Genomic DNA, 27,558 nt, shown 5'->3' with positions numbered 1-27,558 from the left:
CAGTCCGGGCGCGGTGGCTCAAGCCTGTAATCCCAGCACTTTGGGAGGCCGAGGTGGGCGGATCACGAGGTCAGGAGATCGAGACCATCCTGGCTAGCACAGTGAAACCCCATCTCTACTAAAAATACAAAAAAATTAGCCGGGCGTAGTGGCGGGCGCCTGTAGTCCCAGCTACTCGGGAGGCTGAGGCAGGAGAATGGCGTGAACCCGGGAGGCGGAGCTTGCAGTGAGCCGAGTCGGCGCCACTGCACTCCAGCCTGGGGGCAGAGCGAGACTCCGTCTCAAAAAAAAAAAAAAAAAAAAAAAAAAAAAAAAAAAAAAAAAACCAAGGCAATAGCATGGGAACATGGAAGGCGGTAAATGAACAAGAGGCTAAAAAGATGCAAAAACCATAGAGAGGAGAAATGACAAGAGCAGATGTTGTAAAGAAGGAGAAATTTTATTTATATGGACCTTAAAAAAATAGGTCAACTTTTAAGAATTCATACCATAGATATATACACACCAGTACACAAGGATATATTTAAACGGTATTTGGTTTTTGTTTTGTTCTGTTTTGAGATGAAGTTTCACACTCTCACCCAGGCTGGAGTGCAGTGGTGCAATCTCACCTCACCGCAACCTCCACCTCCCAGGTTCAATCGATTCTCCTGCCTCAGCCTCCTGAGTATCTGGGATTACAAGCCCCTGCCACCACATCCGGCTAATTTTTGTATTATTAGTAGAGATGGGTTTCGCCACATCAGCTAGGCTAATCTCGAACTCCTGACCTCAGGTGATCCACCCACCTTGGCCTCCCAAATTGCTGGGATTATAGGCATGAGCCACTGTGCCCGGCCTTTAAAGGGTATTCATTGATGCATGATTTAAATTAGCAAAAAGGTGGCCAGGTACGGTGGCTCACGCCTGTAATCCCAGCACTTTGGGAGGCCAAGCGGGGGGGCAGGGGGTGAATCACAATGTCAGGAGTTCGAGACCAGCCTGACCAACATAGTGAAACCCCGTCTCTACTAAAATACAAAAAAAATCAGCTGGGCGTGCTACAGCACGCCTGTAGTCCCAGCTACTCAGGAGGCTGAGGCAGGAGAATCACTGGAACCCAGGAGGCAGAGATTGCAGTGAGTCGAGATTGCGCCACTGCACTCCAGCCTGGGCAACAGAGCGAGACTCCATCTCAAAACAAGAAAAAAAGAAAAAAAATTAGCAAAAAGCTGAAAGCAATTTAAATGGCCATCAATAAATGAATAATTAGACAGCACTTTGGGAGACAGAGGCTGGCAGATCCCTTGAGGTCAGGAGTTCGAGACCAGCCTGGCCAACATGGTGAAACCCTGTCTACTAAAAATACAAAAATTAGCTGGGTGTGATGGCACATGTCTGTAATCCCAGCTACTGGGGAGGCTGAGGCACGAGAATCGCTTGAACCTGGGAGGCAGAGGTTGCAGTGAGTCTCAAAAAAAATAAAATAAATGTTCTGACATTGACTAGTGTTCATGATATGCTAAGTGAAAAAGCAAGCTGCAGGATAACATGTGGAGTAGTGGTCCTCTAACTTTTTTTTATTTTAGGACCCCCTTTACATTGTTATTTTGTAATATGTGTATCATCATACAATATTTATTTTTATTTTTATTTATTTATTTTTGAGATGGCATCTCACTCTGTCGCCCAGGCTTGAGTGCAGTGGCACAATCTTGGCTCACTGTAAGCTCTGCCTCCTGGGTTCATGCCATTCTCCTGCCTCAGCCTCCCGAGTAGCTGGGACTACAGGCGCCCGCCACCACGCCTGGCTTTTTTTTTTGTATTTTTAGTAGAGACGGGGTTTCACCATGTTAGCCAGGATGGTCTCGATCTCCTGACCTCGTGGTCCACCCGCCTCAGCCTCCAAAAGTGCTGGGATTACAGGTGTGAGCCACCGCGCCCGCCCATTATTTTATATATATATATATATATATATATATTTTTTTTTTTTTTTTTTTTTTTTTGAGATGGAGTCTTGCTCTGTCACCTAGGCTGGCGTTCAGTGGCGCGGTCTCAGCTCACTGCAAGCTCCGCCTCCCGGGTTCACGCCATTCCCCTGCCTCAGCCTCCCCAGCAGCTGGGACTACAGGCTCACGCCACCATGCCTGGCTAATTTTTTGTATTTTTAGTAGAGACGGGGTTTCACTGTGTTAGCCAGGATGGTCTCGATCTCCTGACCTCGTGATCTGCCCACCTCAGCCTCTCAAAATGCTGGGATTACAGGCGTGAGCCACCGCGCCCTGCCATTATACAATATTTAAAAGAGATCATATTCATTAATCTCATCACTACAGTATTTAAGTACATGGGAGCTATCAAGCTCAGAATGGGAGCTATAAGTTTTCCAAAAATTCTTGGCAGGGCACAGTAGCTCATGCCTGTAATCCCAACACTTTGAGAGGCTGAGGTGGGCGGATCACCTGAGGTCAGGAGTTCGAGAGCAGCCTGGCTTACATGACAAAACTCTGTCTCTACTAAAAGTACAAAAATTAGCTGGGCAGTGGTGGTGGGCGCCTGTAATCCCAGCTACTCAGGAGGCGGAGGCAGGAAGAACTGCTGGAACCCGGGAGGCGGAGGTTGCAGTCAGCAAAGATTGCGCCACAGCACTCCAGCCTGTGTGACAGAGCGAGACTTCATCTCAATTAAATATATATATATATGAAATATATATATAAAATAAATAAGTTTTCCAAAATTCTAATTTTCACTTAAGCTTTTGAATTTTATCACTGGTGAGAAAAACTACCAGTCGTTTTCCTTTATTTTCAGGAAAATGATCACTGGATAGTCAGGTCTGAATTACCACAGTTTGTCAGTGTTTTTTTTTTTCAAATAAAAAATACTGTTCCATGAGAAGAAAGTTTGCTCAGCTTGCAATTCAGACAACTATCCTACTTCGGTATGCAGCAGAGGTGTTTCATGCTTACATCCCATGAGTCACAGAGAACATCAAAAAATTATGTATTCAAGGGCTGGGCTTAATACGATTATTTTTATTGCATCATCAATGATATCCTTAGGTGAAACTGGCATTTACAGCAAGTGTGTGGCAGTGAAGAACACAATGATTAATATAGCTTGGTGCCACTGCCCTGACAAATGCATGCTTGCAGGGCCAGCAGTTTCACAAACCATGTATTTTGACCATTGGTACAAAGTCAAGCCCATGAAAAAGACAAAGAAATCTTAGCATGATTATGAGAATAGTTTTGCTTGCAGACCTTCCAAAAGAGTCTTAGGGACCCCCTCAAGGGTCCCAAATCACACTCTGAGAATCACTGGTATATATAGGGTACTATTTTATTTTTTTTGAGACGGAGTTTTGCTCTTGTTGCCCAGGCTGGAGTGCAATGGTGCAATCTCGGCTCACTGCAACCTCCTCCCAGGTTCAAGCGATTCTCCTGCCTCAGCCTCCTGAGTAGCTGGGATTACAGGCATGCACCACAACTCCTGGCTAATTTTGTATTTTTAGTAGAGACAGGGTTTCTCCGTGTTTGTCAGGCTGGTCTCCAACTCCCAACGGCAGGTGATCTGCCTGCCTCGGCCTCCCAAAGTCCTGAGATTACAGGTGTGAGCCACCACACCCAGCTAGTATGGTACTATTCTTGTTGGAGTAAGGGGCAACACTTAAAGACATGTAGCCTGTGTAGAGGGACAAAGAAAAAGGTGTGCAAGGACACATATCAAACTGTTAATGCTGGTTACCTTAAGAGAGAAATTTAACTTCTTTATATACATATGTTTTGTTGTAGCTCTCTTAAGTATTACTTTTGTAAAAATAAAGGAAAAAAGATTTTTAAGGCCAGGTGCGGCAGTTCACACCTGTAATCCCAGCAATTTGGGAGGCTGAAGTGGGCGGATCACACAGACCAGCCTGGCCAACATGGCAAAACCCCGCCTCTACTAAAAATACAAAGATTGGCAAGGCATGGTGGCTCACACCCATAATCCCAGCACTTTGGGAGGCCAAGGTAGGTGGATTGCCTGAACTCAGGAGTTCGAAACCAGCCTGGGCAACACGGTGAAACCCTGTCTCTACATACAAACAAAACTTGTCTCTACATAAATACAAAAAAAAATAATAATAATAATTAGCCGGGCATGGTGCCATGCACCTGTAATCCCAGCTACTCGGGAGGTGGAAGCAGGACAATCGCTTGAAACAGGGGGTCGGAGGTTGCAGTGAGCCGAGATCGCGCCACTGCACTCCAGCCTTGTGACAGAGACTCCATGTGAAAAAAAAAAAAAAAAAAATGAAACTAGAGGCCAGGCGTGGTGGTGCACACCTGTAATCCCAGCACTTTGGGAAGCTGAGGCGGGTGGATCACTTAAAATCAGGAGTTCGAGACCAGCCTGGCCAACATGGTGAAACCCCATCTCCATTAAAAACACAAAAATTAGCTGGGTGTGGTGGCAGGTGCCTGTAGTCTCAGCTACTCGGGAGGCTGAGGCAGGAGAATCGCTTGAACCTGGGAAGCAGGGTTGCAGTGAGTCGAGATCATGCCATTGCACTCTAGCCTGGGCGACAGAGCGAGACTCCGTCTCAAAAAAATAAAAAAATAAGGCTGGGCATGGTGGTTCATGCCTGTAATCCCAGCACTGTGGGAGGCCGAGGCGGGCGGATTACTTGAGATCAGGAGTTCGAGACCAGCCTGGCCAACATAGTGAAACCCCGTCTCTACAAAAATACAAAAAATAGCCAGGCATGGTGGCAGGTGCCTGTAATTCCAGCTACTTGGCAGGAGAATTGCTTGAACCCAGGAGGCGGAGGTTGCAGTAAGCCGAGATCGCACCGCTGCACTCCAACCTGGGTGACAGAGAAAGACTCCATCTCAAAAAGTAAAAACAAGTAAAATAAATAAAAATTAAAAAATTAGCTGGGTGTGGTGGCACATTTGTAATCCCAGCTACTGGGGATGCTGAAGCACAAGAACTGCTTGAGCCCAGGAGGTGGAGGCTGCAGTGAGCCGATATCGTGCCACTGCACTCCAACTTGGGCAACAGAGTGAGAATCTTTCTCAAAAGAAAAAGAAAAGAAAAGAAAAGAAAAAGAAAAAAAGACTTTTAAAATAAAAGTCTAGGGCCTCCTACATGAATTATATATTTTTACATGAATTGGTTTTTTGCTCAAAATGCAAATTTCATTAATATATTAAAACAAAAAAGTCTAGGCGCAGTGGCTCACTCCTGTACTCCCAGCACTTCAGGAGGCGGAGGCAGGCGATCACCTGAGGTCAGGAGCTTGAGACCAGCCTGGCCAACACTGTCTCTACTAAAATACAAAAAATAGCCAGGCATAGTGGCTGGGCATCAGTAATCCCAGCTACTCCAGAGGCTGAGGCAGGAGAATCACTTGAGCTGAGGAGGCGGAGGTTGCAGTGAGCCAAGATTGTACCATCGCACTCCAGCCTGGGTGACAGGGCAAGACTCCGTCTCCAAAAAAAAAAAAAAAAAAAAAGTTGTTAAAGGCAATGGGTGATTTGACTGGTGGAGGGGATGGAAGAAAGAAAAATCATGAGCAAAGGGGCTCAAACTTGAGCAAAGAGAGGCATGGATGTGGGAATGGGCGTGAGTAGGGAACAGAAAGTAGAGAGGTTCAGGTGAATGAGACAGTTCATGTAAGGGAATAGGAAGCCTGGAAATGAAAAATGGGGTAATCACAGAAAGCCTTAAAAACAAGGTCAAGAACTCTGGACTTTATTGGGTGAGTAAAAGAGAACTACTAAGGATATTTTTGCCCAGCTGTGACAAGAATAAAAACCAAAGAAAAAAAAAACTGGGAGGCTTCCTGGAGGGAGGACTGAGACTAGAGCTGGGCTTTGAAGGAAGAGTCAAACTAAACAAAAAGGGAGGCAGAGTAGATTAGAAACAGTTCGTTCTCAAACAAAAACTCACGCATGGGAGTGTAGATAGCATTTTCAGGCAACGACAAATAGACCAGTCAGGCTGAGTTGGAATGTTCAGACCTTGAATACCAGATAAAGAGTTTAATATCTGGCACATGGCATGCACTCAACAAATATTTGTCAAATGAACGAATCCTTTATGCGAAGTATTATCTTAGGGCTTTGAATAAATGAATGAATCCTTTATACAAAGCAGTGTTTTAGAGTATTTAATCTAGCATAATAAAAGGGTGATTTGGAAAAAAAAAAAACACTAGAGACTGTGGAAACTAGGTAGGGAAAAAATATCGCGATAATCCTGGCATGAAGGGACAGAATTGGCTGAAACAGGGGCAATGGAAAGTAAGAGACTAAGGGCAGATACATCATCAAAGAATCAACAACACTTGGTAATTCACTGACCAGGGAAGGAGTAAGAGGGTTAGAAATCAAAGATAATTCAATACACTTTTTATTTTAGTAATCTCAATGTCAATAATTTACCATAAATAGTTACAATAGGAAAAAATAAAAACAAAAACAAAAAAGAAAGGAAGAGATAATCATATGAGTATTATGGCATTATCAATAAATAGTGAAAGGTCAGGCACAGAGGCTCATGCCTGTAATCCCAGCACTTTGGGAGGCCAAGATGGGAGGATCCCTTGAGCCCAGGCATTCAAGACCAGCCTGAGCAACATAGGGAGACTCCCGTCTTTATGAACTATACAAAAATTAGATGGGCATGGTTGGTGGCATGTACCTGTGGTACCAGCTACTCAGGAGGCTGACCTGTGTTGAGGAAAGTAGTCAAACTCTGTAAAATATTTTTAGAGATTCTGAGCCAAATATGTACGAGTGACCATGGCCTGTGACACTGACCTCAGGAGGTCCTGAGAACACGTGCCCTAGGTGCTTGGGGTATAGCTTGGTCTTATATACATATAAACTTTTTTTTTTTTTTTTTTTTTGAGGCAGAATCTCACTTTGTCTCTCAGGCTGGAGTGCAGTGGCCCAATCTTGACTCACTGCAACCTCTGACTCCCGGGTTAAAGAGATTCTTTTGCCTCAGCCTAGCGAGTAGCTGGGACTACAGTGCATCACCACACCTGGCTAATTATTGTTTTTGTTTTTTGACACAGTCTCACCCTGTTGCCCAGGCTGGAGTATAGTGGCACGATCTTGGCTCACTGCAACCTCCGCCTCCCGGGTTCAAGCGATTCTCCTGCCTCAGTCTCCCGAGTAGCTGGACTACAGGCACCCACCACTGCGCCCGGCTAATTTTTTGTATTTTTAGTAGAGACAGGTTTTCGCCATGTTGGCCAGGCTGGTCTCAAACTCCTGACCTCAGGTGATCCACCCACCTCAGCCTCCCAAAGTGCTGGGATTACAGGCCTGAGCCACCGCGCCTGGTTTTATATATTTTAGGAAAGCATGAGACATCACTCAAATATATTTAAGAAATACATTGGGTTTGGTTCAGAAAGGTGGGACAACTCCAAGTGGGGGGCTTCCAGGCTACAGGTAAATTTAAACATTTCTGGTTGACAATTGGTTGAGTTTGTCTAAAGGCCTGGGATCAACAGAAAGGTTCAGATTCAGATAAAAGATTGTGGAGACCAAGGTTCTTTTGAAGTCTTATAGTGGCTACCCTTAGAGACAACAGATGACAAATGTTTCCTATTCAGTTCTTTAAAAGGTGCTAGACTTTTAATCTCTTCAGCATTGGGAGGGCCTTGAAGAAACAGATCTAGCTATGTTAATACAGAATTTTATTTTTTTGAGACGGAGCTTTGCTCTTGTAGCCCAGGCTGGAGTGCAGTGGCACCATCTCAGCTCACTGCAACCTCCACCTCCCAGGTTCAAGCGATTCTCCTGCCTCAGCCTCCCGAGTAGCTGGGATTACAGATGCGTGCCACCACGTCCAGCTAATTTTTATATTTTTTTAGTAGAGGGTTTCGCCATGTTGGCCAAGCTGGTCTTGAACTCCTGACCTCATGTGATCCACCCGCCTCGGCCTCCCAAAGTGCTGAGATTACAGGTGTGAGTGATGGAGTCTGGCCTATTAATAGAGATTTTTTACAGATGCCGTTTCCCCCACAAAGGTCAGCTTTGCAGGGCCATTTTAAGATATGGCAAGAAACATGTTTTGGGGTAAAATATTTGTATTTTCTTGTTACGTCAGAGTCAGATTGAAAAGTAAGTAACGAGGCCAGGTGCGGTGACTCACGCTTGTAATCACAGCACTTTGGGAGGCCCAGGTGGGTGGATCACCTGAGGTCAGGAGTTTAAAACCAGCCTGGTCAACATGGTGAAACCCCGTCTCCAGTAAAAATACAAAAATTAGTTGGGAGTGGTGGCAGGCGCCTGTAATCCCAGCTACTCCGGAGGCTGAGGCAGGAGAATCACTTGATCCCAGGAGGCAGAGATTGCAGTGAGCCGAGATCATGCCATTGCACTCCAGCCTGGTTGACAAGAGCGAAACCCCATCAAGAAAAGAGAAGGGGAGAGGAGAGAAGGGAAGGAGCGAGGAGGGAAGGGGAGGAAAGGGGAGGGGACGGGAGGGAAGGGAAGGGGAAGAAAGGGGAGGGGAGGGGAGGAAAGGGGAGGGGAGAGGAGGGGAGATACAAGGTTAAATAAAACGCATCTGATGAGAACTTATGGTTTGTAGGGCATGACTCCCTACACACCTTAGATAGGAATTTCGGCAAGACGAAAAAAATCAGAGCTTAGTCCTCATGTGGGAGGATCAATTGAGTCTTGGACAGCATATTGAGACCCCATCTCTATTTAAAAAACTTGTTTGAAAATAATGTGCAAGGCAGAGCACAGTGGCTCATGCCTGTGATGCCAACATTTTGGGAAGCCAAGGCAGGTGGGTCACCTAAGGTCAGGAATTTGAGACCAGCCCAGCCAACATGGTGAAACCCTGTCTCTATAAAAATACAAAAAAATTACCTGAGCATGGTGGCGCATGCCTGTAGTCCCAGCTACTCGGGAGGCTAAGGTGGGACAATCACTGGAGCCTGGGAAGTGGAGGTTGCAGTGAACCAAGATCACGCCACTGCACTCCAGCCTGAGTGAGAGAGCGAGACTCCATCTCAAAATAATTTAAAAAAGAAAAGAACATGCAATAATGAAAATTCTATTGGGGTGATAACTTTTCTGTTAAAAATTTCCGTTAGGCCAGGCGCACTGGCTCATGCCTGTAATCCCAGCTACTTGGGAAGCTAAGGCAGGAGAATTGCTTGAAGTTGGGAGGCAAAGGCTGCAGTGAGCCAAGATCGCGCCATTGCACTCCAGCCTGGGCAATAGGAGCGAAATTCCGCCTCAAGAAAAAAAAAAAAAAGGCCTTCTTGATTTACCTCTTGCTAGTTTTCAGTCTGTTAGCATAAATCCACTATGCTCTTTCCTCTAGAAACAAATATTTGGCTGGGCACAGTGGCTCCCATATGTAATCCCAGCACTTTGGGAGGTGGAGGTGGATCACCCGAGGTCAGGAATTCGAGACCAGCCTGGCCAACATGGAGAAACCCCATCTCTACTAAAAATACAAAAATTAGCAGGGCGTTGTGGCGAGCACCTGTAATCCCAGCTACTTGGGAGCCTGAGGCAGGAGAATCACTGGAACCCGGGAGGCGGAGGTTGCAGTGAGCCAAGATCACGCCATTGCACTCCAGCCTGGGCGACAAAAGCAAAACTCTGTCTCAAAAGAAAAAAAAAAAAAAAGAAACTGAAATATTAACAAATCTCAACCTGACCCATGTCTCTATTATCTGTGCCTTTTTGCTTTTGCTTCCTCTGGCCTGGAATAGACTATATTTGCTTATCTTAAGTTCATTCCTACTGGTCTTTAAGGTCAAATTCAAGTATCAACTCAAGGCAGCCTTCCTGATTTCCTTATGCCAAGCCAAGTTAAAACTTGCACTCACAGCACCTGTTTTAGCTTTTATCTTGCTCTGATGCTTGACATAATTATTTGCTTGTTGGAAAGCAGAAACTACCTTTAAACTTTGTAGCAAAGAGCCTGGCCCACAGAAGACAGTAAATACCGACTGAATTAATGAGTAAATTAATGTATCTCATTAGGGAAGCGCCAAGAATCCAGAATGTTCTGGGCAAAAAGCATATGTGAAAAGAGACTCAGGGTAAATTAGTGAAACTATGAAAGGTCTCCAACCTCCACTGGGTTTGGACTGAAGCCTTAAGCTGTAGAATACTGATGGCCAATAAGGGAGTACAGGTGATCTGTTCAAAGCAATGCTTTAAGATTAAACTGAAAAATGTGTACCATAAACTAAAGGTAGAGAAAATGAAAGCAACAGCTGCAATGTGAGAAGACTTGACTTCCATGGTTTCTACAGGTATTAAAAGGAAAATGAAAGAGAAATTCATTGTGAAGATTAAATCAACATGATCCAAAGACTTACCAAGATGTGAATTAGAGAGGAAACAATCAAAACAGTGACACCGTGGATTTAATCTCGTGCTTTTCACGTGTATTATTTTTCTCAATATACCATAGGGCACATGGTAATCACATTTATTCACACATGGATTTTAAATTTTTATTGAGCACTTACTCTTGTGCCACACACTGTAACAGAAACTAGGGATACAACAATGAATAAAGCAAGCAAGGTTCTTGCCTTTTTATAGTATACATTCTAGTGAAAAAGATAACAAACAAGAATACAACTATTTATAATATCACTCTTGAATTTGGAAAATTGGGAAAATAAAAACTACTGATATAAACAAAGTCCATAGAGGAAAACAACTTTGTGGAAACAACAATTCAATTCTAGACAAGTATTTTACATGGAATTTGGGAGAAAGGGACAATACTAGAAACATATATTTAAGTTGATTGCATAGAGATTATAGCTGAAGGTTTAGGAGGACAAAAGATAGACTGCAATGAAAGGCAGAGCAGAAGCTTCTTGAATGGCCATCCTGTGTGGAAGCCCTCAGAGATACAAATAACCCATTATCACAAAGGAGCACCTATTTTATGTTATCTTGGTTCCATCCTCTGGCCTTGATGGTATCCAAGGGTGAAGTCAAAAAGAAGGGAGAGGATTGGCAGTTCCCACCCCTAGAAATAAAAACCAAGGGCAGAATATCAGGACTTTCAGATAATATCTTGCAGAGAGTCAAAAACTAGAGATTGGGGATTGCTACTGTAAGAATCTTTTTAAGCTTTGTCATTTTCTCACATCTGCCATTTTTTAATTCTCAATCTGTTTTCTAAAGTCTGTCAGCAATAAAAACCCTTACACTGAAAGGGTCCTTGTTTCCAGGGGTTGCAGGTAGACAGTGAAAAGACAACATAGCAAGGCATGGAGGAACTCCAAGGAGGTAGGGACATGGTTGTTCAAGGTATAAGACTTGCTTCAAATAAGAAAAGAGATCTAAGTCACAGGTCTCAGCCTGCGGATGATCTCAGGGCCAAAATAAGACCTGGATGTGGTTTCCAACACAGAGAAAATATAACAAAGAGATTAGAGCTGGAGGAATGACCCTGAAATAATGGTCATAATCATTTCCCTCAAGGAGGAAAAGGTGACAGCAACAACAGGAAGTGATTCATAGGAAAAGAAGACCAGGACATGCTAAGCCATGGAGACCAAAAGTTTTAAGTAAAGGTAGGTGATGGCTGGCCGCGGTGGCTCACGCCTGTAATCCCAACACTTTGGGAGGCCGAGGCAGGTGAATCACGAGGTCAGGAGATGGAGACCTTCCTGGCTAACACGATGAAACCCCGTCTCTACTAAAAATAGAAAAAATTAGCCGGGCATGGAGGCATGCGCCTATAGTCCCAGCTACTTGGGAGGCTGAGGCAGGAGAATGGCGTGAACCCAGGAGGTGGAGGTTGCAGTGAGTCGAGATCGCGCCACTGCACTCCAGCCTGGGCGACAGACCGAGACTCCAACTAAAAAAAATAAATCAATCAATAAAAGTAAATGTAGGTGATTAACAGTATTAAATACTGCGGAGAAATCAAGGAAAGGAGAACTAAAAAAAAGGTTCTGTTTTGGCATTTTAGAAATCCCTGGTTATCTCCACAAATACAGCCTCAGAAAAGCATGGTGGTAAAGAGGCCAGACTACAAATTAAACACAATAAACACTAAAAGCCTCCTAGCCGGGCATGGTGGCACACACCTGTAATCCCAGCTACTCGGAAGGCTGAGACAGGAGAATCAGTTGATCCTGGGAGGCACAGGTTGCAGTGAGCCAAGATTGTGCCATTGCACTCTAGTCTGGGAGACAGAGCAAGACTTCATCTTTAAAAAAAAAAAAAGTCTCCTAGAAGAAAAGTACCATAAGGGCTAATAGGGTTATTAAGGTGAGTAGGATGGTCCCAATTTTCTTTTTTTTTTTTTTTTTTTTTTTTTTTTTTGAGACAGTCTGGCTCTGTCGCCCAGGCTGGAGTGCGGTGGCCAGATCTCAGCTCACTGCAAGCTCCGCCTCCCGGGTTTACACCATTCTCCTGCCTCAGCCTCCCAAGTAGCTGGGACCACAGGCGCCCGCCTCGTCGTCCGGCTAGTTTTTTGTATTCTTTAGTAGAGACGGGGTTTCACCGTATTAGCCAGGGTGGTCTCGATCTCCTGACCTTGTGATCCGCCCGTCTTGGCCTCCCAAAGTGCTGGGATTACAGGCTTGAGCCACCGCGCCCGGCCAGTCCCAATTTTCAAAAAATTTACAGACTAAGTAAGGAGGAGGTGGGCAAATTAGGCAAGCTAAGTCTAAGACAAAAGTAAGAGTGTCATAAGTATCCTAAGTGATGACAGAAGATAATCAGGAAAACCTCATTTGACACTAAAGACTAGAAAGTAGTAATAATTAATGATAACAACAAATCAGCAGCCAGTATTTCTGCAGGCAGAGAAAAGGGAAAGGGATAAGAGGAACAACAAAAGCAAAATCCTGGCAGTGGAAAACTCAGTATTTAAGAATGATTAGTAAAGAGTATTTATTAATAAGTAGCTACATTACAAGAGGAACTTTGTATACATTATCCTGTTAAATATAAACGATAGATAGATATTATCATTTACAGCCAAGGAAACAGTCTTCAAGAGGTTAAAGACATAGTCAAGGCTTGGTGCACTGGCTCACGCCTGTAATCCCAGCACTCTGAGAGGCCAAGGCGGGTGGATCACGTAAGGTCAGGAGTTCGAGACCAGCCTGGCCAGTATGGCAAAGCCCCATATCTACTAAAAATACAAAAATTAGCCAGACGTGGTGGCGAATGCTTGTAATACCAGCTACTGAGGAGGCTGAGGCAGGAGAATCGCTTGAAGTCAGGAGGCGGAGGTTGCAGTGAGCTGAAACCATGCCACTGGACTCCAGCCAAGGTGACAGAGTGAGACTCCATCTCAAAAAAAAAAGACATGGTCAAGATTCCAAAGGTAGCATATACCTGTAACCTGAACTCAAGTCTGATGCCAAAGCTTACACATCATTGCACTGCTGTTCCACATCAGTTATACAGCCCAGTTTCACTAGAGGGTATAGGCAAAAACATGGCATGTGATAATACCATATTTAAAAGTAGGCCGAGCGCGGTGGCTCACGCCTGTAATCCCAGCACTTTGGGAGGCCAAGGTGGGTGGATCACGAGCTCAGGAGATCGAGACTATCCTGGCTAACATGGTGAAACCCTGTCTCTACTAAAAATACAAAAAATTAGCTGCGCGTGGTGGTGGGCGCCTGTAGTCCCCGGGCGCCTGTAGTCCCAGTTACTTGGGAGACTGAGGCAGGAGAATAGCATGAACCTGGGAAGCAGAGCTTGCGGTGAGCCAAGATCATGCTACTGCACTCCAGCCTGGGCAACCGAGCGAGACTCAGTCTCAAAAAAAAAAAAAAAAAAAGTAGTCAGCCAGGCATGGTGTCTCATGCCTGTAATCCCAGCACTTTGGGAGGCCAAGGCGGGCAGATCACCTGAGGTCAGGAGTTCAAGACCAGCCTGACCAACATGGAGAAACCCCCATCTCTACTAAAAATACAAAACTTAGCCAGGTGTGGTGGCACACGCCTGTAATCCCAGCTACTCGGGAGGCTGAGGCAGAAGAATCGCTTGAACCTGGGAGATGGATGTTGCTGTTAGCCGAGGTCAGGCCATTGCACTCCACAGCCTGGGCAACAACAGCGAAAGTCGGTCTCAAAAAAAGAAAAAAAAAAGTAGTCTGAGGTTGGGCATAGTGGCTCATGCCTATAATCCCAACACTTTGGGAGGCTGAGGCAGGCAGATCGCTTGCATCCAGGAGTTTAAGACCAGCCTGGGCAACATGGCGAAATCTCTTCTTTACAAAAATTAGCTGGGCATGTTGGTGCACACCTGTAATCCCAGTTACCTGGGAGGCTAAGCTGGGAGAATCACTTGAACCCAGGAGGTCAAGGCTGCAGTAAACTGCAATCATACCACTGTACTCCAGCCTGGGCAACAGAGTGAGATACTGTCTCAAAAATAAAAAAAATTTAAAAAGTAGTTTGTCGGCCGGCCGTGCACAGTGGCTCACCACACCTGCAATCCCAGCACTTTGGGAGGCCAAGATGGGTGGATCACCTGAGGTCAGGAGCTCGAGACAGGCCTGGCCAACATGGTGAAAGCCCGTCTCCATTAAAAATTTAAAAAATTAGCCGGGCGTGGTGGCAGGCGCCTATAATCCCAGCTACTTGGGAGGCTGAGGCAGGAGAATCACTTAAACCCAGGAGGCGGAGGTTGCAGTGAGCTGAGATCGCACCACTGCACTCCAGCTTGGGCAACAAGAGCAAGACTGCAACTCAAAAAAAAAAAATTAATTAAATAAAAAGTAGTTTGTCACAGCCATAAAAAACAAAATCATGTCCTTTGTAGCAACATGGATGCAGCTGAAGTCCATTATCCTAAGCAAATTAACACAGGAACAGAAAACCAAATACTGCATGTTCTCACTTATAAGTAGGAGCTAAACACTGGGTACTCCCAGACATAAAGCTGGCAACAACGGACATTGGGGACTACTAGAGGCAGGCACGGGTTTAAAAACTATCTACTGGGGCCAGGCACAGTGGCTCACGCCTGTAATCCCAACACTTTGGGAGGCCAAGCTAGACAGATCACCTGAGGTCAGGAGTTGGAGACCATCCTGGCCAACACAGTGAAACCCCAACTCAACTAAATACAAAACAGCCAGTCGTGGTGGTGCGTGCCTGTAATCCCAGCTATTCAGGATGCTGAGGCAGGAGAATCACTTCAACCCAGGAGACAGAGGTTGTAGTGAGCCAAGATCACACCACTGAACTCCAGCCTGGGCAACAGAGCAAGACTCCATCTCAAAAAAAAAAAAACTAACTATTGGGTACTACGCTCATTATCTGGGTGATGGGATCACTTGTACCCCAAACCTCAGCATCACACAATTATACCCATGTAACAAACCTGCACATTTTCTAAATCTAAAATAAAAATTGAAATGAACAACAAATAGGCCAGGCATGGTGGCTCACGCCCGTAATCGCAGCACATTGGGAGGCAGAGGTAGGAGGATCATTTGAGCTGAGTTCAAGACCATCCTGGGTAAGATGGTTAAGATCTCCATCTCTATAAAAAATTTAAAAATTAGGTTGGGCATGGTGGTTTACACCTGTAATCCCAGCACTGGGAGGCCAAGGCGGGTGGATCACCTGAGGTCAGGAGTTTGAGACCAGCCTGGCCAACAAAGTGAAACCCCGTCTCTACCAAAAATACAAAAATTAGCTGGGCGTGGTGGCACGTGCCTGTAGTCCCAGCTACTTGGGAGGCTGAGGCAGGCAAATCGCTTGAACCCAGGAGGCAGAGGTTGCACTGAGCCGAGATTGTGCCACTGCACTCCAGCCTGGGCAACAGAGCAAGACTCCATCTCAAAAAAATAAAAATAGCCAGGCGCGGTGGCTCACACCTGTAATCCCAGCACTTTGGGAGGCTGACGCGGGCGGATCACAGGGTCAGTAGATCGAGACCATCCTGACTAACACGGTGAAACCCTGTCTCTATAAAAAAGATACAAAAAATTAGCCAGGCGTGGTGGCAGTCGCCTGTAGTCCCAACTGCTCAGTAGGCTGAGGTAGGAGAATGGCGTGATTCCGGGAGGCGGAGCTTGCAGTGAGCCGAGATTGCGCCACTGCACTCCAGCCTGGGCAACCAGCGAGACTGCATCTCAAAAATAAATAAATAAATAAATAAAAGTAAAAATAAAAAAGGTAGTCCTATCATTTCATCACATTTCCCAAAGCTTTTGCTATGTAAAATACTACTCCCATAAGATATTAAACAGGGATTATCCCTAAACATTGTTAAATAAGTTTGGGAAATTCTGGGTTAAACACAAAAAAAGATTTTGTGTTTTGTTTTTTTTTTTTTTTAACAGCAAGGCTTAAATGAGTTACTATGTTCTTATTCAGGTGAATATGCAAGATGGGAATATGGTTTACAGTGTTTCTCAAAATTTGTGCACAGAAACATTATTTGTATTTTATTTTATTTATCTTTGAGAGGTCACTGTCACCCAGGCTGGAGTGCAGTAGCCAGACCTTGACTCACTGCAGTCTCCACCTCCCAGGCTCAAGCAATTCCTCCCACCTCAGTCTCCCAAGTAGCTGGGACTACATGAGTGTGTGTGTCACCACACCCAGTTAATTTTTTGTATTTTTAGTAGAGACGAGGTTTTGCCATGTTGCCCAGGCTGGTCTTGAATTCCTGGGCTCAAGCAATCCACCCGCCTCGGCCTCCCAAAGTGTTGAGATCACAGGCGTGAGCCACCGCTCCCGGCTCTATTTTAGTTATTTATTTTGTGTCACATCTCAGAGGACTACTAGGTGTTTCAAGGATTCATATTTTGGAAAATAACAGCCAATCTTAACAGTATAATTCCAAATACATCATTTTACATTATGTTACATATGCATATGTGCTTAGAAAAACTAGGCTGGGGGCCAGGCATGGTGGCTCACGCCTGTAATCCCAGCACTTTGGGAGGCCAAGGGCAGATCACCTGAGGTCAGGAGTTCGAGACCAGCCTGGCCAACACAGTGAAACCCCGTCTCTAACTAAAAATACAAAAAAATAGCTGGGTATGGTGGTACGTGCCTGTAATCCCATCTATTTGGGAGGCTGAGGCAGGAGAATAGCTTGAGCCTGGTTGGCGGAGCAGAGATGGCGTCATTGCACTTCAGTCTGGGCAACTGGAGACAGAGCAAGAAGACTGTCTCAAAAAAAAAAAAAGAAAAAGGGCCGGGCGCAGTGGCTCAAGCCTGTAATCCCAGCACTTTGGGAGGCCGAGGCGGGTGGATCACGAGGTCAGGAGATCGAGACCATGCTGGCTAACATGGCGAAACCCCGTCTCTACTAAAAATACAAAAAAAAAACTAGCCCAGCGTGGTGGCGGGCGCCGGTAGTCCCAGCTACTTGGAGGCTGAGGCGGGAGAATGGCGTGAACCCGGGAGGCGGAGCTTGCAGTGAGCCGAGATCGCGCCACTGCGCTCCAGCCTGGGCAACACAGCGAGACTCTGTCTCAAAAAAAAAAAAAAGAAAAGAAAAAGAAAAAGAGAGATAAAAGAAAAACTAAGCTGGGTGGACTGGCTCATGCCTGTAATCCCACCGCTTTGGAAGGCCAAGGTGGGAGGACTGATTGTGAAAAGGAGTTTGAGAACAGTCTGGGCAGCACAGCTCTATAAAAAAATTCAAAAATTAGACAGGCATGGTGGCATATGCCTGTAGTACTAGTACTAGCTACTCAGGAGGCGGAGGCAAGAGAATTGCTTGACCCCAACAGTTGAGACTACAGCAAGGTATGACTGTGCCACTGCACTCTAACCTGGGCAACAGAGCAAGACCTTGTATCTTAAAAAAAAAAAAAAAAAAAAAAAAAAAAAGGAAAAGAAAAACTAGTTGCTCATGCCTATAATCCCAACACTTCAGAAGGCCGAGGCAAGAGGATCACTTGAGCCAGGAGTTGGAGACCATCCTGGGAAACACAGCCTGACCTCATCCTACAGATAATTTAAAAAAGTAGGCCGAGCACAGTGGCTCACGCCTGTAGTTCTAGCATTTTGGGAGGCTGAGGTGGGCGATCCTTTGAGGCCAGGAGTTCAAGATCAGCCTAGACAACATGGTAAAACCCCATCTCTACTAAAAATACAAAAATTAGCTGGGTGTGGGGGTGCACACCTGTAATTCCAGCTACTCAGGAGGCTGAGGCAAGAGAATTACTTGAACCCAGGAGGTGGAGATTGTAGTGAGCAGAGATCGCACCACTGCACTCCAGCCTGGTGACAGAGCAAGACTCCATCTCAAAAAAAAAAAAAAGAAAAGAAAAAGAAAATAACCCTAAGTGCAGACAAAGATGCATACACAAAAACATTCATAGTGTTCTTTTTTCTTTTTTTTTTTTTGAGACGGAGTCTCACTCTGTCTCCCAGGCTGGAGTGCAGTGGCGCTATCTCGGCTCACTGCAAGCTCCGCCTCCCAGGTTCACGCCATTCTCCTGCCTCAGCCTCCCGAGTAGCTGGGACTACAGGCGCCCACCACCACGCCTAGCTACTTTTTTGTATTTTTAGTAGAGACGGGGTTTCACCGTGTTAGTCAGGATGGTCTCCATCTACTGACCTCGTGATCAGCCCACCTCGGCCTCCCAAAGTGCTGGGATTACAGGCGTAAGCCACTGCACCCGGCCCATAGTGTTCTTATAATAAAAATTCTGGGCCGGGCGTGGTGGCTCACGCCTGTAATCCCAGCACTTTGGGAGGCCGAGGTGGGCGAATCACGAGGTCAGGAGATCAAGACCATCCTGGCTAACACGGTGAAACCCCATCTCTACTAAAAATACAAAAAATTAGCTGGGCGTGGTTGCGTGCACCTGTAGTACCAGTTACTCAGGAGGCTGAGGCAAGAGAATGGCGTGAACCCGGGAGGCGGAGCTTGCAGTGAGCTGAGATCTGGCCACTGCACTCCAGCCTGGGTGACAGAGCGAGACTCCGTCTCAAAAAAAAAAAAAAGGCCGGGCGCGGTGGCTCAAGCCTGTAATCCCAGCACTTTGGGAGGCCGAGACGGGCGGATCACAAGGTCAGAAGATCGAGACCATTCTGGCTAACACGGTGAAACCCCGTCTCTACTAAAAAATACAAAAAACTAGCCGGGCGAGGTGGTGAGCGCCTGTAGTCCCAGCTACTTGGGAGGCTGAGGCAAGAGAATGGCGTAAACCCAGGAGGCGGAGCTTGCAGTGAGCTGAGATCTGGCCACTGCACTCCAGCCTGGGTGACAGAGCGAGACTCCGTCTCAAAAAAAAAAAAAAAAAAAAAAAAAAATTCTGAAAACAATCTACAAGTCCAATAACAGAAGAAAGGTAAGATAAGGTACATGCCCAAACTATAAAACACTCTGCCAGGAGAATGGCGGGAACCCGGGAGGCGGAGCTTGCAGTGAGCCGAGATCGCGCCACTGCACTCCAGCCTGGGCGACAGAGCGAGACTCCGTCTCAAAAAAAAAAAAAAAAAAAAAAAAAAAAAAAAAACACTCTGCCAGTATTTTAAAAGATGTGTACAGAGTTTTTAATAGCAAGGAAAAACATTTACCTCATAAGGCTAAATGAAAAGGCAAGATATAAAAATGTATATACCATCTGATTCTGCTATGTTTAAAACAGTTTAGAAAGATATATGCCAAATATAACAGCAGACTCTGGGTTGATGAATTAATATTGAACAAAAATTACGTAACTAAATTTGTACTTAAGGAGCAGTAATCTGGTAGCAGTGTATCAGAAGAAATGAAACAAGAGAGAGACTGGAAATAGGATGACCTGTTTAGGAGGTCACAGTAATATTTGCAGGACAACAGAAACTAGAATTTTAGCAGGCACTTAGAATGGCCCAAGTACACTATGCCTGGTACTTGGCCATATATAGTAATTTCTTCTAACCCATACAATAACCCTTACATAATAGTAATAATTACAGAACAATGTGTTGGACACTTTTTATGTGCCAAACATGCAAATTATTTTATTTAAATTTTAATACTTATAATAATCCTGTGTTGCAAGAGTTATTCCAATTTCAATGATGAGAAAACTAAGAGTTAGATTCCCAAGGTTATATAGCTAACAAGTACTGAAGACGGGATAAGGGTAACAGCAGTAGGAATAAAAGAATGATATTTTGATAAATGATATACGTGAGGAGGGTAAGAGAGAAGTAAAAGATGATAATAAAAATAATCATAAAAAAATAAAACTCTAAATTAAAAAAAAAAATACTCCCATACAAATAAAAACACCTAGTGATCAGATCTTAGTTTCTAACATTATTCTTCAGTAAAAAGAACAAGGGCTTCTTAGAGAAATGGCAGACCACAGGACTGGAGCAGAGAACAAAATCATAACCTGCAATGATGGTGAATGTCAAAGGGAGATGGGCCAAGTAAAAAACTAAAAAGGGTTCCCAATGTTCAAAACTGAAACATTTGAGCAATAAAGCAAATAAAATAGTATTGGATTATAACCTACCATATAAAATAAACATCTATAAGTCCATATTGATATACATAAATTAATAAACAAACAAGGGGAAAGAAAAAAATCTGGGCAGAAGAATGCCAAATAATGTGTTTTTTTTTTATTGTTTTTTTGAGATAGGGTCTCACTGTCACCAAGGCTGGAGTACAGTGGAACAAGCACGGCTCAATGCAGCCTCAACCTCCCTGGCTCAAACAATCTTCCCCCCTCAGGCTCCCTGAGCAGCTGGGACCACAGAGGTGTGTGCCATCTTACTCAGCTCATTTTTTTTTTTTTTTAATCTTTTTGTAGATACGAGGTCTTGCTATGTTGCCTAGGATGGCCTCAAGTGATCCTCCTCCCTCAGCCTCCCAAAGTGCTGGGATTACAGGCATATGCCACCATGCCCAGCCCTTAATCTCTTTTTTTAAGGAGGCACAACTCCCTACTCCTCATGCATGGGTCCCTACTCCTCATGCATGGGCTCCTACTCCTCATGCATGGGCTAGGAATAGTGACTTCCCTACAGTATGGAAAGGAAGGGGGTAAAGCATAACTTTACAGTGACGCCTTACAAACAGTATCTCTGCCAGATGATCATGGTCAATACTAACAGGCTGGGCATAGTGGCTCATGCCTAGTTGTCCCAGAATTTTGGTAGGCCAAAGGGGGACAATACCTTGAGCTCAGGAGTTCAACACCAGCCCAGGCAACATAGTGAGACCCCATCTTTACCAAAAAAAAAAAAAAAAATTAGCCAGGCATGATGGCACACGCCTGTGATCCTAGATACTCAGGAAGCTGAGGTGGGAGAATCGATTGAGCCTGGGAGGTCAAGGCTTCAATGAGCCATGACGGTGTCACCGCATTCCACTCTGGGCAACAGAAGGAAGACTCTGTCTCAAGAAAACAAAAAAATTAACAGTAAAAAATCACTGTGATTCTATGTACCCTGATATGTGATGAAAATGTCACTTTAGGCCGGGCGAGGTGGCTCAAGCCTGTAATCCCAGCACTTTGGGAGGCCGAGACGGGCGGATCACGAGGTCAGGAGATCAAGACCATCCTGGCTAACACGGTGAAACCCCGTCTCTACTAAAAAATACAAAAAACTAGCCGGGCAAGGTAGCGGGCACCTGTAGTCCCAGCTACTCGGGAGGCTGAGGCAGGAGAATGGCGTAAACCTGGGAGGCGGAGCTTGCAGTGAGCTGAGATCCGGCCACTGCACTCCAGCCTGGGTGACAGAGCGAGACTCCATCTCAAAAAAAAAAAAAAAAAAAAAAGAAAATGTCACTTTACCTCTGTGGTCTTCCTCCCCAAAACATATATCCCACATCTAATCATGAGAAATACATCAGACAAATTCCAATAGAAGGACATCCTACAAAATACCTGACCAGTACTTCTCAAAACTCAAGGTCATTGAAAACAAGGAAAGCCTGAGAAAATGTCACAGCCAAGAGGAGCTTGAACTCTTAGAGAGACATGAGAACTAAATATTATGTAGTACCCTGGATAAGATCCTGGAACAACAACAACAAAATTAGGTAAAAAGTCCAGGCACGGTGGCTCACACCTGTAATCCCAGCACTTTGGGAGGCTGAGGTGGGCAGATTACCTGAGGTGGGGAGTTCGAGACCAGCCTGACCAACATGGAGAAACCCCGTCTCTACTAAAAATACAAAATTAGCTGGGCAGGGCGGCACATGCCTGTAATCCCAGCTACCTGGAAGGCTAAGGCAAGAGAATCACTTGAACTCGGGAGGTGGAGGTTACGGTGAGCCAAGATCTCGCCATTTCACTCCAGCCTAGGCAACAAGAGCAAAGCTCTGTCTCAAAAAAATAATAAATAAATAAATAAATAATAAATTAAGTAAAAACTAAGGAAATCAGCCAGGTGTGGTAGTTCACACCTGTAATCCCAGCACTTTGGGAGGCCAGGGCGTGAGGATCACTTGAGCCCAGGAATTTGAGATCAGACTGGGCAACAGAGCAAGACTGCATCTCTACAAAAAATACAAAAATGAGTCAGGAGTGGTGGTGTGTACCTGTAGTCCCAGCTACTCAGTAGGTTGAGGTGGGAGGATCACTTGAGCCCAGAAGTTAAGACTACAGTAAATGGTGACTGCACCAGTGCACCCCAGCCTGGGTGACACAGCAGACCCTAAGAAAAACTAATGAAATGATGTATGGATTCTAGTTAATAATAATATATCAATATTGCTTCATTAATTAAAAGCAAAGTACCATATTAACGTAAGATGACAGTAATAGGGGAAACCGAGTGTAGCGTATATGGGAAATCTCTGTAGCATCTTCTCAATTTTTCTATAAATCTAAGTGTTCTAAAAAATCAAGTATAGTTAGAATATTAAAAAAAGAAACAGTCGGGCGCAATGGCTCACACCTGTAATCCCAGCACTTTGGGAGGCCGAGGCAGGTGGATCACGAGGTCAGGAGTTCAAGACCAGCCTGACCAACATGATGAAACTCCATCTCTCCTAAAAATACAAAAATTAGTCAGGCGTGGTGATGCGCGCCTGTAATCCCAGCTACTCAGGAGGCTGAGGCAGAAGAATCGCTTGAACCAGGGAGGCAGAGGTTGCAGTGAGCCGAGATCGCGCTACTGGGAGACAGAGTGAGACTCCGTCTCAAAAAAAAAAAAAAAAAGAAACAACACAAAAGTTTATCTTGGGTTGGCTAGAACAATGGTGCATTTAACAGAAATAGTGATGGAAAAACTGATACTGTGATACTGGTTTTGGTCAGGTTGGATTTGAGGTATGACAGTACATCCAAGAGTGAAGATATTCACCAAACAATTAGAAAAAGGGATAGGCAACTCGAGAGAGGGTAGTGCTAGAAATAATGTCTGCAAAGAGTGAAGAAACAAATAGGCAGCAAGGAAACAGAAATATCAGGAGTAAATTTCTTCACATTCAAGAAATCTGGGGAGAGGTAAAGGCTCTTTACACCTGTAATTCCAACATTTTGGCAGACTGAGGTGGGAAGATGACTTGAGGCCAGGAGTTTAAAACCAGCCTGGGCAACATAGCAAGTCTGCGTCCCTACATTTAAAAAAAAGAAACAAACAAAATCTTGCTATGAAGAAAAAGGAAACAAAAATGATAGGCATTGATTTTTCAGTAAAATAAAAATGAAGTCATCTGCCAAAAGAAGGAAAATTAAAAGGGATGGTCACACAGAGCTGGAAAAGTTTGGGGAAAACAGCTATGGAAGAACATAAAAAATAAATTTAAATTTTTATTTATTTATTTATTTTTGAAACAGAGTCTCGCTCTATCGCCCAGAGTGGAGTGCAGTGGCGCGATCTCAGCTCACTGCAACCTCCGCCTCCTGGATTCAAGCGATTCTCCTGTCTCAACCTCCCGAGTAACTAAGATGACAGGCCCACACCACCACCCCACCACACCCAGCTAATTTTAGTAGTTATAGTAGAGACGGAGTTTCACCATACTGGTCAGGCCGGTTTTGAACTCCTGACCTCAGTTGATCCACCCACCTCAGCCTCCCAAAGTGCTGCGATTATAGGCGTGAGTCACAGTGCCTAGCAAAAAATTGTTTTAAAAAGAAAAGGATGATTAGAAGCCATGATCTTGGCAGAAGTTAATATTAAGTTATATTGAATCTGATAGCTTCTGTACTTTTTCTCTAGCAACATGCTGTGGCCTAGAAGCAGAAGCCAAGAAAACATCTCTAATCATAGCCATCATTAGAGATAACAGAAGTGCCTGCTTAGTATAGAAAATCAAAATGAATAAAGAAAGCAAGAGGATATTATCAAAGTGGCTGGTCACAGAGGTCTAGCTGGGCAGCACCAAAGGCCACAAGGTACTGACAAATTCAATGAAATGGAAAGGTCAAGAACCAGAGAACCTGAGGACACAAAGCTGATCCTGAGGGTTTAAGATAGTGAAATAGGTGACTGATAAGGAGGCTAAAGTGATGGGGAGCACCTGAAGAAAAAGCGGTGTCCTAGATGAGATCCAGGTTGTACTGATTCTGATGTGCAACTGGTTTGAAAATACAAAGCAAAGTCGACCGTCTCATGCTGAAGAACTATGAGATCAGAGTATTCCAATGGTGCTGGAGACACTGAAAATGACAGCAAGAAAAAGAGGAGAGAAAAAAATATGATGCAATAGGTCTGGGTCCTTGTGGGCAGTAAATGATGACTTTAACTAAAGTTGAAACTGCTATAATTGCATGGCAATACCTTCCATGAGGATTAGAGTGAGTGGTAGATCAATGATCTGGACATAGTAAAGGAAAATAAAAAGCAGTTTATTCCTTCTTCTCTTCCACATAGTCACTAAAAACAGAAAACAGCTTTTAGTGGCAAGGTAGGGTGAGATGTGATACCTGGATTTTCACGGAGTCAGAGTAAAGAAAATGATTAAGAGTAAAGAGAAATATACTGGATAAGTAGTATTTTCAAAGCACACATTAAAAATTGGTAATTCATGAAGGAGCTACTAGGTAGAGAACAGAAGGAAAGAGGTAGTACCACTTTTAAATTGTGAGGTTGGGAAGAAGTAGCAGCAACCTGGGTTGTCATCAGGTACCATAAGACAGGTGGAAGAGGTGTAAGGAACATGGAAAGCAGCAGAGCAAGAAGCAAAATGGCACATTTTAAAACAGACCGTGTGTACCAAGGCACAGGCACAGTGTTGCTTCTACAGACTACACATATGAGGGCTACAAAAACAGAAACACTTTGCACTTGCACAGCATTTTGTAAATTGCTTTCACATATATTATCTTATTTGATCATCATTGAGTAGTTACTACTACGCATATTTTTCTAAAGATGAGGCCATTAGGAAGGGACAAAACCATGATAAAAGCTGTGATTCTCCGTTTCCAACACATACACCTCACATACACAGCAGACACTTCAGCATCTCGACCAGCCAGGCTGGAAATTCTTCTCTAGTCAGAAGGAATCGTGGGTTTTATTCACTTGTCAAAGGGCTTCGGAGAAAAGCCACTAGACACTTTCCTGTTTGCCTTTTCCCACCTTAGACCCCTCAATTTCTATCACCATCACGGGAGAAGATAGCGAAGGGTGGCTCCATCAGGGAGAAAACTCAAGCTGAAAGTTGTATTAGGGTCCTCTTCCCTTCACACCTCTAAACCTCAGTGACCCAACAAATGAAGATAAGGGAGAGGAAAAAGTACTATGTAGAAACGAGAAGGTCTTCAGCAAATACCGCTTCGAGAAAAATAATGAAAACGGGACTGAGGTAGGGCAGAAAGCAAGTATAGCTGAGATGGGGGAGGGGAAAAGTAGGAGGGCAGGAATTGGAGGGAACTAAGAGTGTAGGAGTCCCCAAGGCTGAAGAATCTATAAGAGACATGAGTGCTCCAACTGCTGGAGAAAAGCTAAAGGCCCGTGAGGGTCCTAAAGCAGGGACTAGCACTGAAGGACCCCAGGGTTTGGGTGACCGGAAGCAGAGACCCCCAAACACGAGACCAGAAGGGGGCGCAGGAGACACCCCGCAGGAGAGAATGAATGGGGAAGGCGGTCCGGGGGGCGGGGCAAAGGAGGGGCCCCGGGATGGGCGGGGCACAGACCCCTTTCCAAGTCCGAACCCCTGCCCCGAGAGCCCGGGGAGAAGCGGCTCCGCGCCTCCCGCACTCACCGCCGGTCTCGTCAGTAACATAGGGAGTCGCCATCTTGAAAACGCAAACCACTTCCGGCGTGAGCGGGCTGGGGTCCCGCCCCCCTCCCCACCGGAAGTGGAGTCCCGATCGTAGCAAGCCACCATCTTAGTCTTAAAGGGAGAGTGCACCATTTCATGGGCGGAGGTGGAGGAGAAGGAGGAGGAGGAAGAGGGGAGAAGCTGAAATAGTTAATAAAATAAAGCCGTGGGCTCTTTTACTGCCACCGATACCATTATTGAGCGCTTGCTGCCTGTAAAACAGTCCTCGGGGAGCCAAGAGAAGTTCCGAGGCACAGTCCCTCTCATCCCAGGAACTCCTCGTATGTCCAGGACCTGCGAGGGAAAAGGGCGCAAGGCCCACCTGCACCCAAAAAGGAGGCCTTATAAATGAAGAAAAGACTATCCAGGTTTTGGCCTGCACCCAGACCTGAGAGCAGCTTGGTGACGTGGAGCAGACAAATTCCAGGAACGCACTGGGGTGCACAAGTGTTTCTGGGGACGGTTGTAAGACCCCATGTAACCCTCTCTAAGAAGGTGGGGAGGTCGAATTCGCGTGCCGATTGCTGTCGGCCGCCCCAGTCAACCTCCAGAGACCCGCGGGAGGGGCGTGCAAGGCGGAGAGCGCCACGGGTCGGTCACCTGTCTCCGTAGCCGCAGAGTTGCCGGCAGCTTCCATGGCCGAAGAGGCAGCTGGCCAGGTTGGGCGGGCGGCCCTGGCCTGGCTCTGCCCCGCTGGGCGGCGCCGGAGATTCGGCGGCGAAGTGATGAGGGCCCTACTTGCTTCTCGCCCAGACCTAACCCTGATGCCTCCTTGGGTTGGGCCCTAGGGTCAGAGGGCAGGGTAAAGGCTTCTGGGCGGACCTACTTAGTATTCTAATTAAACTCGTCCAACCGCTGAGGATCTAAAGCGGGGCAGCTCGCCAATAATCCGGTCCCGTAGGATCACTCCATTTGTAGTCCTCCCCTGTCCCTTACCTCCCTATTCTTCAGATGAACCCAAAAGCTCTTCCCTCCGCTGCCCACTTCAGCAACTGTTGTTCCTTCAGGGCTAAGTTCTGTTAAACTTGTTTCCCTCACAGCCTGGGAGGGGCCCGGCTGCAGGTTCTTCTCCTCAGGTGTCAACTCTGCCCTGCTCCACCCTCATATAGCTTTTTCCTTATCAATCCTTTTACCTTCCTCCATATGTCCCCACTTTGGCTTAGTTTAATGTCCAGCAGTACCCCTGGAACCAGGAAGGAGGGAGGAGGTAAATATTGGTGATTACCTCTTACACTAGGCAGCATGTCCCATTTAAAAAACAAAACTAAAGCCGGGCGCAGTAGCTCAGGCCTGTAATCCCAGCACTTTGGGAGGCCAAGGCGGGTGGATCACGAGGTCAGGAGTTCAAGACCAACCTGGCCAAGATGGTGAAACCCCGTCTCTACTAAAAATACAAAAAAATTAGCCG

The 27,558-nt window shown here is 45.4% G+C and overlaps 1 protein-coding gene across 5 annotated transcripts in view; it reads right to left on the bottom strand.

The window, feature by feature from the left end:
• Positions 1 to 27,066, bottom strand: part of PYM1 (PYM homolog 1, exon junction complex associated factor) — a 29,162-nt gene extending 2,096 nt beyond the window's left edge. Inside the window, exons 1-3 of one of the 5 annotated variants that reach the window (XR_004059560.1) lie at positions 24,662 to 24,758; positions 24,402 to 24,540; positions 10,914 to 11,004 (exon numbers count right to left, since the gene is read on the bottom strand). Coding sequence is in view for 2 of the 5 variants with exons in the window: in XM_010377834.2 (XP_010376136.1) it covers positions 26,751 to 26,787 (37 nt within the window). In the remaining 3 variants the exon portion in view is untranslated. Of the gene's footprint in view, positions 1 to 10,913; positions 11,005 to 24,401; positions 24,541 to 24,661; positions 24,759 to 26,090; positions 26,509 to 26,750 lie in introns of those variants that run through there. The other 4 variants (XR_004059561.1, XR_004059559.1, XM_010377834.2 and 1 more) reach the window with 4 other exon arrangements.
• Positions 27,067 to 27,558: the final 492 nt, after the last annotated feature.

Source organism: Rhinopithecus roxellana, chromosome 10 (assembly GCF_007565055.1).
Source record: "Rhinopithecus roxellana isolate Shanxi Qingling chromosome 10, ASM756505v1, whole genome shotgun sequence".
In the NCBI taxonomy this organism is placed as follows: Eukaryota; Metazoa; Chordata; class Mammalia; order Primates; family Cercopithecidae; genus Rhinopithecus; species Rhinopithecus roxellana.
This window is presented reverse-complemented; position numbering and strand designations above follow the sequence as displayed.